We start from the raw sequence: 20015 nt of genomic DNA, 5'->3' as shown, positions 1-20015 counted from the left end.
TTTACTGTAAAACTTGTTTTACTGTTGTTTTACTGTTGACTCTTCTCTTCTCTTCTTCTTCTTTTAAATTTTTATTTTTCTTCTAACCATTTCTGACTTTTATGCCTCATTACTTGAACTCACTTAAAATACATCTCTTTGTAGTTAATAAACTTGTTTTACTGTTGACTCTTCTCACAGGATTCTGTGAGTGGCCCAGGTAGGAGCTGCTACAGCAAGGCGTCATATGGCACCCAAAATGGCAGGGCAGGGATGACACAACCCCCACTAGTCTGGATTGTGCCATGGTATATCACAACTGGACATAGTAAAATTGATTTCTGACCTGTATCTGCAGTGTGGTGTCTCTGAAGAATACTGGTGAAGGGGCTTGATTGGATTCTGTTGAGTCCGCTGTGGACAGTGACAGATTCTTTTGTGGAAGGTTAATACACCTCTACCTTGATATAATGCGACCCGATATAACACGAATTCGGATATAACGCGGTAAAGCAGTGCCTTGGGGGGGTGGGGCTGCGTGCTCCGGTGGATCAAAGCAAGTTCGATATAACACGGTTTCACCCGTAACGCGGTAAGATTTTTTGGCTCCCAAGCACAGAGTTATATCGGGGTAGAGGTGTATTAGATACTGGGGTATCCAGCCTTTACAGTGAAGGCTGTCTTTTTGGTTTTACCTAAAACCCTAACTTGGCTATCAGTATTAGGCTTAGACGAAAAAGTTAGAGACAATCTTTACTCTGAAGAGATCCCAGTCTCTCTGTTTTAAAACCACTGTAAGCCTGAGAAGCAGTTAACCCATCTCCCTTTAGTCCTCTCTCTTTCCTGTCATTGTGGCGACTCATCCAGTTTTACAACTTCTAGTTCGCACACAAACAGCAGCATGATTCTACATCAGCAACTCCCCAGGGTGCTTAACAGATACCTTTACCTTCGGTAAAAAGAACAGGAGTACTTGAACTACAGCTTATGCTCAAAATAAAAGCTTATGCTCAAAGAAATTTGTTAGTCTCTAAGGTGCCACAAGTCCTCCTGTTCTTTTTGTGAATACAGACTAACACGGCTGCTACTCTGAAATCTGTCTTTACCTTTGGTGGAAACTTAACAGCCAGTGGGTTAGGTGGAAGAGTATTCCATTCCACATGGAGGCTGAGGGGCTGAACAAGCACAATTTGTTTCTCACCCTTATCCCACCAGAAGTTTCTCCCATTACAATTCATACCAAAGGAAAGCGCAAGTTAAATGTAATGCTCAACACTGGCTGAAATCCATTACAGTTCATGACGAAGAGTTCACACCAGGAGCCTGTAAGTCAACACTTCTTTTAGTTTGGCTTTCCCTTATTGGACAAGAGAAACAGGGTGAGGCAGCAGAGAAGCCAGTGAGTTCATATGGAAGAGTTCCTTATCAGCCTCCTCCTCCCTCTCCTCCCAAAGAAAACTAGAGACACGGTTTAAGGGCAGAGTCTGGCAAAAGGCAAAGCAAACTCCAACCATGGCTATGAGCAGCTTTGCTAGGGAAATAGATGCAGTTCTTGATGCAGCTGAAGGGAAAAAAACCGAGGAGCTGCTGATCACGTACAAGGGGGTGCTATACCCTAGTACGTTGTGTTGCGCTGAGACCTTCCAAGCATTGGACACCATGGAAGTTAGAAAAGATGATGTGTTCCTAGCTGCTTATCCTAAATGCGGTAAGTCTGGATTTTTTTGGTGCAAAATTGAAAGAAAAGTGCTTAGATGTCAAATATATGTGATCATTTTCTAAGAATGCAGAAAAGCACTGAAATTCAAATGCTACATGCTGTAGTAAATCCTCATTTGTCACAGGGAAACAGTGTGCTTGTGAGCCATGTGTTTTCCTCCTCCGTAATTTCAGATGTGTGTTTAATCTAGCAGCGATAGACATGCTGCTGGCTGTAGTAACTTAAATACAAAGAATCATGCAAGATTATGGTGAGCTTAAATATACAAGTGTCAGGAAATTTTAAGCTTTTGATTCCTATAGTTGCTGTAATTCTGCCTTTTTGTGCCTATGTAGCATTATACCTTCATATATATGGTGAAGAGATGGGGGTCAGTCCACAGAATTCAGAGCCAGAACAGAATCTGAACTGCCCCGAAACTTTGTTAATAACACACTAATGGCAGGCTTAGAGCTGTACACCGGTATAAGGAGGCACGGACCCCATCACTAGTTTAGAACAGACACAGACAAGACAGTTCAGACACAGGTGGGGGAGGGTGCAGGAGCTCCCGTTTGGAGCTCAGGGTGGGGATGTGGGGGGGTGCAGGAGTCAGGGCATGGGGTGTGGGAGGGTGCAGGAGTCAGGGCAGAGGGCTGGGGTCATGAGGGTGTGAGGGAGGTGCAGGAGACAGGGAAGAGGGCTGGGGGTGTGGGCTGGGGTTGCTCCCAGCTCCCTGCCCTGAGCGGCTCACGGCAGGGGGCTGGAGGGGGTATGCCCCCTTCCATGCCCTTCCCCAAGGCCCCGCCCCCACCTCTTCTCTGCTTCCTCATGCCAGCAAACAGCTTATCAGCAGCAGGGAGAGAGAGTGAGTGGGGGAGGGGGAACGCAGCACACTGGGGGAAGAGGCGGGGGAGGGGGGAGCTGGGCTGCCAGCGAAGCCTGCCCTGCAGCAGCAGGACAGAACCCCGGGAGAAGGCAGCACCAAGCTTCTGCCCCCATAGGAGAGAGCGGGGAGCAGAGAAGAGCAGTCAGGGCCCCTTCCGAGCGTGGGCCCTTTAAATAGCCACTGGAGCCCCACCGCCGCGACCCCAGGGCTCCAGCAGCCAGGCTCTGGTGGAAATGTAAAGGGCCCAGGGCTCCAGCCGCTGCTGGGAGCCCCAGGCCCTTGAAATTGCCGCCTGGGGAAGCTGGTCCACCCTGGTACAGCGCACGGGCTCTTGCCGGTACGCCGTACCGGGGCGTATCGGCTTACTTGCACCTCTGTATGTAGGGTTCTTATTCAGCCAGAATAACACAAATCAGGAAAATCCATGGCTACATTCTCTTAATGTAGCTTAACAGTCAACTGTAAAGAAACAGGAAAGGCATCCCTCATACCTCCAGAGCTCACTGTCCTGGTTTTCATTAGTAACACCCTGTCTCCGCTTCTTGTGAAAATAAATCAGCCCTTTCCTTTTTTATGAGTCTGAGCTTAACTAGGTTCCTGATTGCCCTTGCTGTGGGAGACACTCCCAGCTGGGATAACAAAACCCATGATGGGATTTAACCTCATGTTCCAACTTGCTGTCCTGCTTGGCAGAATCTCCCCCTCACACACCAGTAGGTTAAGGGTGCAATAGCACCACTTTTGGGGGATACATGTGTCAGGGTTTCCTCCCCACTCTGAACTCTAGGGTACAGACATGGGGACTCGCATGAAAGATCCCCTAAGCTTATTTCTACTAGCTTAGGTTAAAAACTCCCCAGGCACAAATTCTCCCTTGTACCTTGGATTTAAGTAACGTTGCCACCACCAAGTGATTTAACAAAGAACCAGGGAAAAGGACCACTTGGAGTTCCTCTTCCCCCAGCAATCCCCCCAAGCGCTTACACCCCTTTTCCTGGGGAGGCTTGAGAATAATATCCTAACCAATTGGTTACAAAATGATCAAAGACCCAAGCCCCTGGGTCTTGGAACAATGGAAAAATCTGTCAGGTTCTTAAAAGAAGGATTTTATTAAAAAAAAGAAAAAGAAAGGTAAAAATCATCTCTGTAAAATCAGTTTGGAAAATACTTTACAGGGTATTCAGATTCAAAACACAGATGATCTGGGCAAAACCTTAAAGTTACAGAAAACAGGAATAAACCTCCCTCTTAGCACAGGGAAAATTCACAAGAAAAACAAAAGATAAACTAATCCGCCTTGCTTGGTTTACCTCTACCGGTTGCAATATTGGAGGCTTGGATTGGGATGGGTTGGAGAAGATGGATTTCTGTCTAGCCCCTCTCAGTCCCAAGAGAGAACAACCACACAAAACAAAGAGCACAAAGAAAACCTTCCCCCCTCCCAAGATTTGAAAGTATCTCCTTTCCGCATTGGTCCTCTTGGTCAGGTGCCAACCAGGCTATCTGAGCTTCTTAATCCCTTCCAGGTAAGGAGGAATTCTAGGCTACCCGTAGCTGTATGGTTATGACAACATGCCATTCAATACCCTTATCGAAGCTGTTCTTAGCCCAAGACTGATGATTTTTTCAGAACACTTGGTAATATTTAGGCTGGTGTCTGTTTGGCCCAGATCCACAAAGGAATGTAGATGCACAAACTCCAGACTTAGGTACCAAAGTCCTAGCTTTAGGCACCATTCCAATTTACAAATCCCCAGTTCAGCTGCTGCCTATGCTATAGACAAACTAAATTTACTCACCACCTCCATTTTTGCTGTAAAAGTCTCCCAGACACCTATGTTTCTTCCTCTGGGCAAATACACTGATGCCTCTGGGAGGCACCCAGATGCCTACCTCACACCTAAGCCCATCATGATCCTCAAGCCAGAGGCAGATAGGCACTGTCCCAGCTATCTCATCTGTAGGGCCTGATCCATTAGGTGTCCTCAGAGGCAGCCTAATTGCACAAAATGACTTGGGGGGGAAGGGGACGGATTATGTTTTTCTAAAAGATATGTTCTAGGAATTCTTTGGGGGATGTTTATGGCCTGTGTTATACAGGAGATCAGACTAGATGATCACAATGATCCCTTCTGGCCTTGGAATCTATGAACCTTTAGCCTAGTGTTTAGGATACTCACCTGGGATGTGGAAGATTCCCAGATGAATTCCTCCTCTTCCTGATGAGAAGAAGGAACTTGAACTCGGCTCTCCCAGACTCATGATAGTACCCTTGCAGGGATCGTGTGATTGTTGGACAAAGGCATTCCTCTCCCAGTAATACTCTTTTTTTGCCACAGATAGTTACTCCTGAGCACAGCCCGTGCTCTACTCTTCCCTGCCAACCCAAAAGGAAGCATATGTGTAGTAACTGAGCTGACTGGGGAATAGAGAAAGAGCAGGTGGCAGTTTGAGGATGTTGCAGGGAAACCTTATCTTCACTTCTCTGTTCTTCAGTCTTGCAGCAAAGATCTCCTCCTCCTACATGAAGGAGATTCTGTGTAGCAACAAGATCTGAGTCACTGCACGGCAATAAAAGACCCACTGCACCAAGTCTCAGAGCCCAGGTCAATTGATTCAGGCTTACAGGACTTGGGACACGGAGCTAAAAATAGCAGTGTAGACATTTGTGCTTGGGCTGGAGCCTGGGCTCTGACACCTTCTTCCCCCACTGTGGGATTTCAAAGCCCAGGCTCCCCTGAACCCAGATGTCTACACTGCTATTTTTAGTACCACGAGCCTGACTCAGTTGACCCAGGCTGTGAGATTCAGTTGACCCAGGCTATTGGTGCCATGGGTTTTTTATTGCAGTGTAGGCATATCCTTACACTGTGTTCACAAGCTGTACATAGCAGAAGCAGCAGCCTTAAAGTGCTTACAAGGGTTGCCATTATATACACATAGGCAATGTAAATAAAGTACAGTTGTGCGGGGGATATATAACTTAACTTGTAATTGCCAAAGCACAGGATTTCATTCTCGCCCCCAATGTTGCATTAAAGAGACACACTCAATGTAAAAATCACACTTCTGTCTGAAAATTGTGTACCTACAACTGTTACAAGCTATATAATGGAACACCTACAAGTTATATGGAGGACTAGTATACTGACTCTTTAGAAAGTTATGCTAGATATTTAACAGGCTACAGTTCTGAAATTCCTGCTTGGCTCCTTCTAACAGTTATTTTATGTTTCAGGAACTAATTGGATTGAACACATTTTAAATGACTTGACATCCGCAGTTCTAAGGAAGGAGGTACCACGAATAAAGCATTTACAAATTCTTGAATTTGGAGTTCCAGAAAAATTTCAGGTCAGCATGGACTAATTCAGGAAGTTCATTTTTAGCATCTAGTATTTTTTTAAATGTCTATATTTTACAGTATCTCATATAAGTACAAAACACTTTACAGAGTGGGTATACACTTCCATATCAAGTAATTTGAAGTTAATTCTCTCAATTACTTTTTGTATGTGGGAACATGTTATAAAAGATTAAAACACGGGCAAACAAGTGTGATTTGAAATGAAATTGACTTTTGTGTACTAAAAGAACAGAAATTAATTTTAACTCTAATCTGGACCTCCTACTGCTGTATTAGAATTTCCAATCCTTAGTGTCAATTTTGAGTGCAATATTTTAAAAATCTTTTGAGAAGAAAAGGTTAATGAAGTCATTAGCTGATTATTTCTGATTTCTATCCATCCTAGTTTAAGGTGTGACTTTTCCAAAGTGAAGTCGAGCCTATGCCTAAGGGCTTGGCTACACTTGCAGATGCAGAGTGCTGGGAGTTAAACCGGCCTTTGGAGACCGCAGCAAGGAAAACGCTGCCGTGTGTTTACACAATCAGCTGCAAGCCCAGTGGTGTGGCCACATTAGTAGCTCTTGCAACGCCACCGAGAGCAGTGCATTGTGGTAGCTATCCCAATGTGTCAGTGGCTGCAGCGTGCTTTTCAAATGGAGGAGGGGGTGGAGTGGAGTGTGACAGTTGTGTTGTGTGTATGTCAGGGGAGAGACAGTGTGTTTTGGGGGGCAGTGTGTGTCAGCATGCTGTCCTGTAAGTTCAGATGGCAGCAGACCCCCCCACCCCCCACCTCTTTCTCACACACACGTGCCTGGGCAGCAGTGGCATTCCACAGTAATGGTTTGCTTTGTGTCCCGGAGAAGATAAACATGCCGGCTGTCAGAAATGGAGCTTTGAAAGGGGATATCCGCTTGCCTGCAGCCATTACAAGCTACATACCACACAGACTATGCTGACAGCTTGTGCCACACCCTCTCAAAGAAACTGCGGAACCACCTGATCAACATCCTCTACAGCAAACAGGGAAAGATTAAGAATGAGCTCTCAAAACTGGATACTCTCATAAAAAACCAACCTTCCAGAGTTCAAAACAATGAGAAGAGTGGCCACTTGACTTCAGGGGATTATGAGATGTTTCCGGAGGCGAATCCCCGTGCAGTAATGCAACACGTCTCTCAGCAAGCTTTATGCTTCTCGTGGAGGTGGATTGCCAGGAGCGCTCCAGCTGCAGAGTCCAGGCGCTCTAAGTGCCTTGCCAGTGTGGACACCCAGGGCCGTCCCTACCCATAAGCAACGTACGCAGCTGCTTAGGGCACCAGCAGATTTGGGGCACTAAATTTCCTGGTGACCTAAGCAGCTGCGTGCTGCTCCAGGCCCTGCTCCGCCTCTTCCCCATGGCCTCCTCCTCTGCTCCGCCTGGCTTCTTCCCACTCCTGCTCTGCCCCAGCCCCGCCCCCACTCCACCCCTTCCCCAAAGCCCCTGCCCCTGCTCCACCCCAGCCCCCTCCCCACTCCCCTGAGGACTGCAAGGAGTTGGGCCCGCACTTACCAGCGGCAATAAGTAGAGCGACCCGGCCACAGCCTGCTCCGCTCCGCTGGCTCCCAGCCACACTGCCGGTGCGTGCTGCGGGGCTGTTCCCCCCCGGGCCCCAAGGCTGGGAGCCCAGGGAGCAGAGCAGAGTGGGCTGGGGCCGGGTCACTCCACTTCCCGCCACCCCATAAGTGTGGGGTCGGGCCTGACTGCCCTGTACTCACCGGGTGGCAGGAAGTGGAGTGAGGGGTGAGGGGGGCCTGCGTAGGGCACCAAAATGGCTAGGGATGGCCCTGTGGACACCTCAGAAGTTAGGATGCCTGGGGCCGATATAATGCACTCTAACTTGCAAGTGTAGCCAAGCCCTACGTCTTTGCAAGGTCAGGGGAATGTGTGACTCTAACAGTGTATATGGCTGTGTGTGTGTCTATATGTTATAATTGCAAACCATGAGGAGTAACACCTGATGGACTGTTACTTTTCTTTATGTGGTTTTATAAGTAATGCACAAGATTGGGAGACAGAGTTAGGAGACCTGTGTCTGGCTTCAGGCGAGACATTTCATCTCTCCTCTATCAGTTGCCTCATTTGTAAAACAGAGATATTATTTATTTTTGTCACAGAGGTGCTGTGAGACTTAATTAATTACCGTTTGAAACTATTTAAGAACCTCAGTTAAGAGATCATATGGGCTGACAGCAATGGAGCAAAACCTGGGTAAAATCTGAGACAGTGTTGCAGGACTAAGGGTACGTCTATGCTGGCAGAGTTACTGTGCCGGCAGTTTCAGCGCCGCTTAGAGAGCATTGACGAGAAACTGCTGTTGTGTGTTCACACCGTCAGCTGCTTGCGTAACAGTGTGTTCACACTTGTGGCACTTGCAGTGGTATTCGGAGCGGTGCACTCTGGGCAGCTATCCCACAGAGCATCTCTTCTGCTACTAAGAGTTGTGGGAAGGCGGAGGGGGTCGCGGGGCATCCTGGGTCCTCTCCCAATGCCCTGTGATGCATTGCTTCGCATCCCAGCAATCCCTGTGCTTCCGTCTGCATTTGGCGCCATCTTTCAAAGGTTTGTGTACTGCGTGCCCTGCCTCTTCGGTCTGCAGGAATGGATCCCGCACTGTTGACCAATATGCTGCTCGCTCTGACCAACACGTCATGAGCGGCAGTGGAGTTATTCCTTAAACTACAAAGGCAAGAGGAGTCTGACATTGATCTCACCACGCGTAGTAACTATGACACGAGATTGCTTGTGGCATTCACGGAGGTGCTGACCACAGTGGAATGCTGCTTTTGGGCTCGGGAAACAAGCACTGAGTGGTGGGATCATCCTGCACGTTTCAGATGATGAGCAGTGGCTGCAGAACTTTCGGTTGAGGAAAGCCACATTCTTGGGACTGTGTGATGAACTCACACCAGCCCTGTGGTGCAAGGATACAAGAATGAGCGCTGCCCTGCTGTTGGAGAAGCGCGTGGCGAGTGCACTGTGTAAGTTGGCTATTCCAGACTGCTACCAATTGGTCACTAACCAGTTCGGAGTGGGAAAGTCAACAGTTGGACTCAGGTTGACAGAAGTGTGCAGGGCCATTAACCACATCCTGCTCCACAAGACTGTGACTCTGGGCAACATGCATAACATTGTGGATGGCTTTGCACAAATGGACTTCCCTAACTGCAGAGGGGCGACAGATGGCACGCATATTCCAATTCTGGCACAAGACCAACTAGCCACTGAGTACATTTATCGGAAGGGGTATTTCTCTATTGTTCTTCAGGTGCTTGTGGATCACCGTGGGTGTTTCACGGACGTTAACGCATGACATATACACCTTTCGGAACACTGGCCTATTCAGGAAGCTGCAAGCAGGGACTTTATCCCCAGACCAGAAGATCACCGTAGGGGAAGTCAAAATGCCCACTGTGATCCTGGGAGACCCCGCCTACCCCTTAATGCTGTGGCCTATGAAGCCATACATGGGACACCTGGACAGCAGCAAGGAGCGGTTCAACAACAGGCTGAGCAAGTGCAGAATGACTGTTAAGTATGCTTTTGGCCATTTAAAGGCCCGCTGGCGCTGCCTCTATGGGAGGCTGTACCTGGCCGATGACAATATTCCTATGCTTATAGCTGCGTGCTGTACGCGCTATAGTATTTGTGAAGGGAAGGGTGAAAGCTTGACACAGGGCTGGACCACTAAGGCTCAGTGCCTGGAGGCTGAATTTGAACAGTCAGAGACCAGGGCTATTAGAGGGGCGCAGCATGGGTCCATAGGATCAGGGATGCCTTGAGGGAGCAATTTGAAGCTGAAAGCCACTAAGATTTGTTGCTATGCTCAGGAGTGCAGTTCTTGTAATGCCAGGAGGTGATTGTGATTGGTGCAGATGATGCACTATGAAAGTGTAAGGAAACTGCCTGTTCCTTTGTGGGGCTCTCTTTGCTTTCAATTAATGGAATAAAGATTGCTTTCACACCAAAACAATTATCTTATTAAAAAACAACCGGAGGAGAGAGACAAACAAAAAAACACATCAGCACTGTGAGGGCTGGGGGAAGGGAGGGTCCCAGGATTGTTAAAGATTTGGGTATGTCCAGGTATCATATCCAACCTTCTCCTTTGGAGTACAGTGCAGCGGGTACTGTACTTCAGTAGGGCTAAACTCAAGAGGGACGAGTGTTGAGTGCAGTGGGTACTGGGAGTCCGGAGGGCTGGACTGTGGCGGGGCAGGAGTGGAATGCAGCGGGTACAGACTAGAGCCAGGAGGTTGATAAGAGTGTGTTGGCGGTGTCTGGGGGGGGGGGGTGCATGGGAAAGAGTTTTGTGACAGTGGCTGCAGGGGAGGGTGAGCGAGGAGCTGCTCAGTTTGCAGTGCTAGTAATGCCTAGAGTGTGTCCGCTTGGCGCTCCATAACGTTTAATAGCCACTCCGTAGCTTCGTTCTGGAGCTCCACGTTCTCCTTTCAGTCCCTCTTCTCACTGTCCCTCCACTCCTTCAATTCTTGTGTTTCGGCTGCAGAATGCATCATGACCTCATGCAGAAAGTCCTCTGTAGTTCTTCAGGGCTGCTTTCTAATTCTGTGCAGCCTTTTAGCCGGTGATAACAAACAGGGAGGCTGGGCTCCCAAGGTCATATCTGTGAAGCCAAAATGCAACATTTTATAGAAGCAACACACAGACCACTGATTTAAAACCCAGCCACAGTTCACATACCTGTCACTAACTGGCTGACCCCAGGCAAGCACACATGAGCCACAACCCCCAAAATGGTGAGTAACTGTAGGGGCAGGGGAAATCAGTGTTCCAGAACTGTACTGTACACTGGACATGTGGCTCTTGGGGAGAACCAGCACTGTATGGGGGGGCCTTATAATCATTACTATCCCCACATTTTCCACAGGCTGTGTTCGTTATGGAAGATATCTCGCTGCTGAGGGTTAGAAGGGAATCAAGGGAGGGTCTTCTCCAAGACTGCGGCTTCCGCCCTGGCCCTTATGTGGCTCGCCTGTGTGTGGCAATGATCCGTCCCCCCATCCTAGTGATGGCAGAGTGGCGCGGGAAAGTTACCCTTAATGGGGCAAGAAATCAAGCAGCTCTGCCAAAGAACCTGTGGCAGCGGATTGCCCAGTATCTCCATGAGATCTCTGAGGCAGATTCCGGTGAAGTGAGGGAGTCAATCAACACCCTGTTCCGCCGCTCAGACTAGGCATTTGGTGGTATGCACATCATACAGATGCAAACCTGCTTTCTGCAACCCTTCTGCCCCCAACAACTCACTTCAGCGATTCCCAAAATCAAATCCACTTACCAGGGGCCTCCTCTCCTGTTTGCACTTTGCCAAGATCCGACAGCTGTGACTGGCTAACCTCCCGTGGGGTAGAGAAGAGCTCCAGGCTGCATGCATCTCTGACCTCCGAGTTGTCCTCTGCCTCTGGGTCTCCCTCCCCCTCCACAGCTCCTGCACTTTGACCCTGCGTTCCACAGTTCCTGCACTTTGACCCTGCATTGTAGTGTGTCCTGGTCATGGCCCCTTTCTGTCATGCATCGTGAAATCTGTCCGTAGGTATCATAATTCCTACAGCTGGAGCGCAGCTGGGACTGGACAGCCTCCTCTCCCCAAATGCCGATGAGGTCCAGCAGCTCGACATTGCTCCAAGCAAGAGATCACCTGGTGCGTGGAGCTGCATGGTCACCTGGAGAGATGCGCTGAGACCACTGCAGGCGTCACCGAGCAAACAGGAAGGGGACTTTCAGAATTCCCAAGGAATTTACGAGGTGGGGATGACGCTTGGTCACCTGAGGGCAGGGCAGTCAAGTTCAAACCGAAGACCAGAGAGGTGAGGACAGGCATCGTGGGACACCTCCCGGAGGCCAGTCGCAGCACGTAATCGACCAGGAGGTCTACACTGGCGCCGTGGCGCTGTAGCCCGGGTGCAGAAAGCTCTACACCTCTTGTCAGGGTGGTTTTTTTGCAGCGCTGCAACTGCACAGTTTCTGCACACCCAGTGGCGTGGCCGTGCGTGCACCTCGGGAGTTACAGCGCAGAAAGCTGCTTTACTCCGCAGAAACTTGCCAGTGTAGACAAGGCCTAAGGGAAAATCCCTAAACAGGAGGAACTGGTGTACAGCAGGAAAAGCAGTGGCTATTACAAGATACAAGGGAGTAGCCAATATAGCCTGTTGTTCTCCAGTTTAGTACATGAGAAAATTCACTGCTCATGCTTATCTCTTCCATGATCTACCCTGGAACTCTGCTCTACAGTGCACAGGAGGGTGTGGAGTCCCTCTGTGTTTACGTGTGTGTTTTCTGCAGCGGCAGCCACCGGTGCATGTTCTTTTTCTGTTGCTTTGGGCCTAAATATTGCCACATAAAATGGCACAAAAGCTCGCCTTTATAATTATAATGAATTAAGAGCAAGAACAATGCAAACAGCTTTCTTTTTTTAACTATCTGGCCTACGTATGCCACCTGCCTTGTGACAATTTTGAAATCTGCTAAAAATGATAGAATTCTGCAGAAACTAGGCTTTAATAACAATGCCATCTAGATGACATTATGAAGGATGAGAAGAACCAAGAAGAGAGACTACAATTTAACAATTACCAATAAAAATTCTTTCCATGCAAAATAGATGTTTAGATCAAATTTACACTGTGACAGACTGGATCACAGAAATCCCTTTGGGACTGCCAACTGATGTGCTGACACTACCCAAGAGCCTGGTTCCCATGGCAGCTTAGGACTTGCGTGTCCTGCCTGGTTTGAGCCAGACATGCTAGCCTGCTGCAAACCCAGACCCAGGTCTGAACCACGTCCCCTAAACGCTGCAGGCGTAACTGAAAACAGCTTAAGAAGTGTTCCTGTCTCTAACACTCAGATGCCCAGATCCCAATGGGGTCCAAACACCAAATAAATCCGTTTTACCCCATATAAAGCTTATACAGGGTAAACTCATAAATTGTTTGCCCTCTATAACACTGATAGAGAGATATGCACAGCTGTGTGCCCCCACAGGTATTAATACATACTCTGGGGGAATTAATAAGTAAAAAGTGATTTTATTAAATACAAAAAGTAGGATTTAAGTGGTTCCAAGTAATAACAGACAGAACAAAGTAAATGACCAAACAAAATAAAATAAAACACGCAAGCCTGTGCCTAATACAGGAAGAAAGTGATTACAGATGAAATCTTACTCTCAGAGATGTTCCAGTAAGCTTCTTTTACAGACTAGTCTCTTTCTAGTCTGGATCCAGCATTCACTCATCCCTGCTATTGTTACCTTCCTTTGCTCCAGTTTCTTTCAGGTATCCTTTGGGGGTGGAGGGCTATCTCTTGAGCCAGCTGAAGACAAAATGGAGGGGTTGAAATAGACTTTCTCTTGTGGGTGGACACACCCTCCCCGATATGGAAACCAGCTACAAAATGGAGTTTTGGAGTCACATGGGCAAGTCACATGTCCATGCATGACTCAGAACTTACAGGTGGCAGCCATTGTTCACATGCTACCTTCAACGTCCTCAGGTAGACTTCTTATGTGGATTGAAGTCTTCCAAGAACCATTGTCTGTTAAGTGTTTCTTGACTGGGCACTTAACTTGCAAATTCCTTTCAAAAGAAGCTGACCAACTGTCTTACTAAGGCGACTTACAATCAAACAAGTACACAGCCAACATTCATAACTTCAAGAACAAAAACGATACATGCATACAAATAGGATGAATATATTCAGTAGATCATAATCTTTGCAGAGATATGTTACATGGCCTATTTAGCATAAAACATATTCTAGTTATGTCATATTTACTTTCATAAGCATATTTCCATAAAACATTATGGGGTGCAATGTCACATACACATATTATAAATTGTCAACATATTCGAGGTAGATATGTTGTGATTCCTTTTTTTTCACATATACTTTTTGTTTTGATTTAGAAAATAAAAAGTTTACCTTCGCCACGTCTTTTTACCACACATCTCCATTATGATAATATTCCCAAGGCTGTTTTGGGGAGTAACGCAAAGGTAAGTGAGCATTTTAATATTTGATATTATTCACTTTCCAAGCAACTCCCAGTTTTCCTCTGGCAAAAGTTCTCTACAGGATTGCCTGGAAAACAGGAATTCAGTTTCACAAAAAAATTCAAGGTTACAGCATTTGGTTTTGTTCGGCATTGGGATGTAACCAAGAACGGTGGAATTTTTTTTGTGAAAAAACAGATTGAGGAGAGCAAGGACTTGAACCTGGGTCTCTGATGTTCCAGGTTAATGCCGTAACTGTTGGGATTTTGGCTATTCTGAGATAGATGTGTGTGTGTATGCCTCTCTCTCCCTCCCATTTTAACCAGAAATGAATAAATTTCTGGGAAAACTTTTGGCCAGTCAGCATTTTCTGGTGAAAACCATTTCACTGGAAAATTCCTGACCAACTCTAGTTCTCTACTTGGCTTTTTCAGATCCCACAATCTGACATCTTTCACTAGAAAAGTGGAATTCAGTTTTTACTGGTTGTTGTTTGTAATTCACACAAAGGTCAAATCTTAGATCCCAGCCCCGCAAGGTGAGCTGTATAGGATAGCCCTTATTGCTCCATGGAACCCCCATGAAGTCATAGGGGCTCCAAGCAGGTGTAAGGTCTCTCCACACAAATCAATTTGCAGGATTGGGGCCTCACTTTCCAAATTTCAGTTCCTGTAAGAGCTGATACGTTTTTAATGCAGGACCCTTGAGATCAAAGGTTACCTTAAAATACCAAAGACTCATGTGCCTTTGCTGTTTTAAAAGGTACTGGTGTTACTTCGAAATCCAAAAGATGCAGCTGTATCCTATTACCACTTCTACAACAAAAATCCTGGGCTTCCAAATGTCAGCTCCTGGGATGAGTTCTTTCAGAAGTTCATGAGTGGAGAAGGTACAGTTATTAGATCTTTGCTATGTTTCTTAGTGGCGTTTATAAACACTCTAGTACAGTGTTCTCAACTCTTCTTTGGTCTGCAGTCCAAAAAGGGAGTCTGTGATCATCATGTAAAAACTAATCCCAAATGGATTCAAACTAATGATCTGGGTTGGGGAGGGCAGGGGAGCTGGTGCTAAGGAGTCAAAGGTGCTTCACTCTTCTTCAACCCTGAGCAATGCTCAGCACTCGGAGCATTGCTGTGGAGATATTCAAATGGTCAGGATGGTGCAGTATACAGGGATTCCACTTCATCCCCAGCACATAAAGGGTAAACTCCAGCTTTCCTTTTCTTTCTGGCAGGCATTATCCTTCTTGCGATTTCACATCTTAACAACTAGATTTATGAGTGAGTTTCTCCCCCTTTGTTCTCAGCTACTTACTGATTACTACAAAATGTATTCAAGAATTAATTTGTTGTAAACAGATTTTTTTTTAAACTTGTCATGTAGAAACAGTATAGCTTGATTATGTAAAAATAGTTGGAAGAAGAAAGTGAAAAGTCAAGTCTGGAGTGAATGACTTCCAAAATAACATCTGTCCCCTCCTCCCCCCAAAGAAAAAGAAAAAGGAAAAAAAAAGAACTAAGAACAGAGTACTGAAGGATTAGACGATCTAACCTCTCCAGGACTCTATGTTGAAGTTAACCTATATATATACATTTCATACATATATATATACATTTCATACATATATACAAATATATATATACATTTCATCCTGGGGCAATTTAAATATACTTTAAATTATCTTCTGTTTTTGACCTGTCTGCCTTAACTTCATTTTAGTCTGCTGGAGCTCATATTTTGACTATGCTCTTGCCTGGAACAAACACATGGATAAAGAGAATATCATGATCATCACCTATGAAGAAATGAAAGAGGTAAATATGTGTAGAAAGTTAAAAATGGAAAAGACTTATTAGGTCTTGTACTCAGTTCTGATACAGAATTGCTCCCTTCAGTATATTCTCAAGCATCTTGTCCCATCCAGTTTTCATTTTGTCCCAGGCAAAACCTTATTGTGCAGAGAACAAGTATATGATGTTGCAGCCTGTTTTCCCACTGGCTACTAGCCCTTCTATCTTTAGCCCAGCTCCCTCCTCAAGCACGACAGCCTTGATCCTGCAACATTAAGCACGTGCATGAGAGTGGTCCCATTGACTTCAGTGAGACTGTTCACGTGCTTAAAGTTAAGCATGTCCATGTTAGCAGTTTGAGGATCTTAAACTGTAAATTCTCTGGGTTAGGTAATGCCAATGCTTATATAGAACAATACTAATTGATGTGGCTAGATAAATGTTATCAGTAGTAATTAATACTAAAATAAAGAGATCCATGCAGAAGATTGAGAGCATTCACTTAACACATTGCCATTTGGGAAGGGAGGCACATTCCAAAATCTTATCAAAAGTAACCACCATTCCTGCAACCTCCTGCTGCTGAACTGAATATATTTCTCTAATGTTCTGCCCTTTGTATGGATGAGAATATTATCAACTACATTCATTTGACAAGATAGAGGGAAAATGTCTGGCATGTTTGCTTTAACTTATACATAACTCTATCGCATTTTTGTTTTTCAGAACTTACCTCAAGGAGTAAAACAAATAGCTGAATTTTTGGGGTTCTCTCTGCCTGAGGAGAAGATTCAGTCTATTGCAGAGAATGCCGCCTTTGAATCAATGAGCAATAAATCCCAAGAAACACATGGAAAATTTGGTCCCATCCTTTTCAGAAAAGGTACATTTATACAGAGCGATGATAGGCCTAGAGTTTAGAACAGGTATCCAAATTGGTCATGGGAGCTAATTAACATTTAAAAGGCTTGATAAGATGCATGACTGTTGTGACCATTTCAGGAGGTCCCAAATGCAGAACTAATGCATTTAATTCATAGCTGATAAAGAATTTTCTTCTCCTGAAAATGGACATCCCTAGCTAGATGATCACTCAGGCACTGAATGCTGTTCTTTCAAAATATGAGCTCTGTGGAAAATACCTTGGTTGTAAAAGGTGCATGCATATATACCTGTAAAATTTAGTGCAAAGGGTTTTCTTTAACCTAAAATTTTAAGAACACCATCCACATTGAAGCCTCATATTGATTTGAAATGTGGCAATAAGTTCAGTCATTCCAACTGTTTGTGTCAGCATTTCATTGTTATCTACCGCTACCTGACAGGTGATCTTATACTTCCAGGAATATTTATGAGTTTATTTCATTGTTCTTTTGCAGGTACTGTTGGAGATTGGAAGAATCTGTTCACTGAAGCTCAAAGCCAAGAAATGGATGCCAAATTTGAAGAATGTTTAGCAGGAACGAAACTGGGAGCCAGGCTAAAATATGATAAATACTGCAAATATTAAATCCTTGAATATCAGAATGACATTAGCATTTACTCAGAAACATCATCTATTTTACTACCTTTTGTTTGAGAACGTAGAGATTAAAATAATTAGCCTTTCACGCAAGAATTTTCACACAAAAAACAACCAAACCCAAGACACAGTAAATAAGGCTAGTGGTCCAAATACTGCCCATCTGTGACTTATTTAGGCTTAGAATCTCCTGTGCATAGTGGCACATGAGGCAACCCACTTTTCCTACTGCTGCCTGTCCAGAACAAGATGTTTGACTCAATTGTAAATTGTCTCCATGATGGCAACAACTTTTGCAATTGTTTTGCAATAGGCCATTTTTTATCTTTCATGCCTTCTCTTCCCTCCGGGTGGAATCCAATAGAATGCTACGACTACACTATGCAGCTTTTAGCAACACGGCTGTGCCGCTATAGCCGTGCTGCTAAAAGCCGCGCAATGTAGCTGCTGTTTGTCGTCAGGAGAGAGCTCTCCTGCCGACAAAAAAATTCCACCCACAACGAGCAGCAGTAGCTTTGTCGGTAGGTTCACACAGGCACTTTTCGTTGGTAAAACTTTTGTCGTTCGGGGTGGCGGTTTTTGTCATTCAGGGGGTGTTAAAAAAATGTTTTGCCAACGAAGTCCCAGTGTAGACACAGCTAAGATATACCTTTGTGCTTCTGCCTTGTGGTAGCCTGATGACATTGTTGGGGACACTGGGGCATGGCCACTAGGTAACTCGAGGGGATGGAAGACCACGAGTGTCGATGAAGCCCCCTCGCACTAGGCCCAAGTGTCCTTGGCCCCCCGCCTGGAGGCACTCACAGCAGTTATGCTGAGGATCTGCAACAATATGTTGCAGAGTCAGACTGCCTGAAACTAAGCAAGGCCGAACAGGGCAGATATGAAAGAACAATGCTGAATGAAGCAGCTTTATGTATGGTTTAACAAATGAGAACAAGGGAACTAGCTGGGAACTGGATTGGCTGGCTATATGGATACTTAGGGCAGCTTGCTATTGGATAAGTATGCTGGGAAAAAGGATGTCTAAAAGCCTGTGTAACTTCCTGCTCTGTGTGTAGGATTTGAGATACTATTCTCCCTGTACCTTTTTGCAGCTGCAAATAAACTTTTCTGCTTCTCCACCCCGTTGTGATTATTGGGTGTAGCACACCGGGTCGCGAACCAACCTCAGCTGTTGTTTAGCCTCTCGGCACTGGGTGCCGGCAACAGCTTTTGGCGTCCCTGGGTGGGCGACGAGGCTGTTATTTAGCCTTGCCCGGATCCCTCCTGGAGGTCGAGGATTGCGGCGAGAACCGACGCCCAGCACGCACCGGTGAGTTCATTGGGGGCCTCGGAGGAGACGCAATTTGATCGACCCCTGAGGGCACAACGGTGAAACGCACTCATATAGTGGAGAAGCAACTGTGGACGACGGTGAGGAACCGGTCCCTTGGATAACGTAGGAACCTTTTGAAATCCGGCTTGTTTGCTCTGTTGGAACCTGGGGACGCCCTGAGTTCCCCTGTATGTATGGGACAGGGACAGAGCTCGGGGGTTAGGGCACGGTGTACGCCCCTAGAATGCATTCTACCAAACTGGAAGGTATTTGGTGCGGATCCAATGACTAAGAGCCAATTAAAACAATTCTGTACAGTTGACTGGCCTCAATATCAACTAGAGGACCAGGAGTGGTGGCCACCAGGAGGGTCAATTAATTACAACACGATCCTTCAGTTACTCCTGTTCTGTCAGAGAACAAGGAAATGGAATGAACATATGTATGCGCATTTGTTTCTGACTTTATGTACTCGACCAGATATTTTACAGCGCTGTAATCTGACTCCGACTGGTTCGGTAGCAGCTAATGTTAGTCCCCAGACCCCCACCCCCACTGTAATGGCAGAGCCGGCGTCCCCTTCGGCCCCTACACCCACACCTTGTAAGTCCCCAATGGTTGGCCTATACCCCTTAATCACCGAAACTAAAGTCGCCCGGTCTGGATCGGACAGGTGTCCGGCAACGACTATGCAGGTTTATACTCATGTGCCCTTTAATCCTGTGGATTTGGCTGCTTTCAAAGCACAGGCGGGAGAGTTTTCCACCAACCCAAGCAGGTTTATATCAGTCTTTGAGGGGTGCCTCTGCAGCCACAAGCTGGACTGGGATGATTGTAACGTCCTCCTGCGAACCCTATTGTCTGAGGTTGGAAGACAACAGGTTGTGTCCAAAGCAAGGGAGGAGGCGCAGAAACGGTACGACCGGGATCGTATTAATGTCCCTGACCCGGATGCACAAGTCCCCCGAGCAGACCCCAGGTGGGATCCAAATGATCATGGGGATATGACCCGCCTTACCACCTATAAGGAGTTGCTCTTGCATGGACTCCGTCACTCGGCTGTCCGACATAATAATTGGGCAAAGCCATCTGAACTAATACAGGATTTAAAAGAAAGCCGAGGGGCCTTTCTACAGCGTATTTGGGACACAATTCGACAGAACACTAATGCAGACCCCGATAATGAGGCTACTGAGTCAATTATTAAGGGAATTTTTATGAGCAGAGCAGCCCCTGATATTAAGAGAAAGTTACAAAAAAGGGGCGATTTAATGGGCATGGCCATGGCACAAATCTTAGAGACTGCAAACCGAGCTTATAGTTTGAGAGAGACAGAGAAGGAGAGAAAGCAAGTGAGACTGATGGTAACAGCGGTACAGGCCGGCACTAAGGGAAGTGGCTGGGGAGGAAGGAGCTGTGGACA

General features: G+C 46.2%; 1 protein-coding gene across 1 annotated transcript; it reads left to right on the top strand.

Annotated features, from left to right (window-relative positions):
* Nucleotides 1–1443: 1443 nt before the first annotated feature.
* LOC140908305 (sulfotransferase 6B1) lies at nt 1444–18324 on the top strand. The gene is made up of 7 exons (XM_073335274.2): nt 1444–1687; nt 5806–5921; nt 13876–13965; nt 14725–14851; nt 15682–15776; nt 16479–16635; nt 17132–18324. Exons 1-7 carry the CDS (start codon nt 1492–1494, stop codon nt 17260–17262), a joined length of 912 nt encoding a protein of 303 aa, XP_073191375.1. The 5' UTR covers nt 1444–1491; the 3' UTR covers nt 17263–18324.
* Nucleotides 18325–20015: the final 1691 nt, after the last annotated feature.

This window comes from Lepidochelys kempii, chromosome 3, assembly GCF_965140285.1.
Source record: "Lepidochelys kempii isolate rLepKem1 chromosome 3, rLepKem1.hap1, whole genome shotgun sequence".
NCBI lineage: Eukaryota > Metazoa > Chordata > Testudines > Cheloniidae > Lepidochelys > Lepidochelys kempii.
This window is presented reverse-complemented; position numbering and strand designations above follow the sequence as displayed.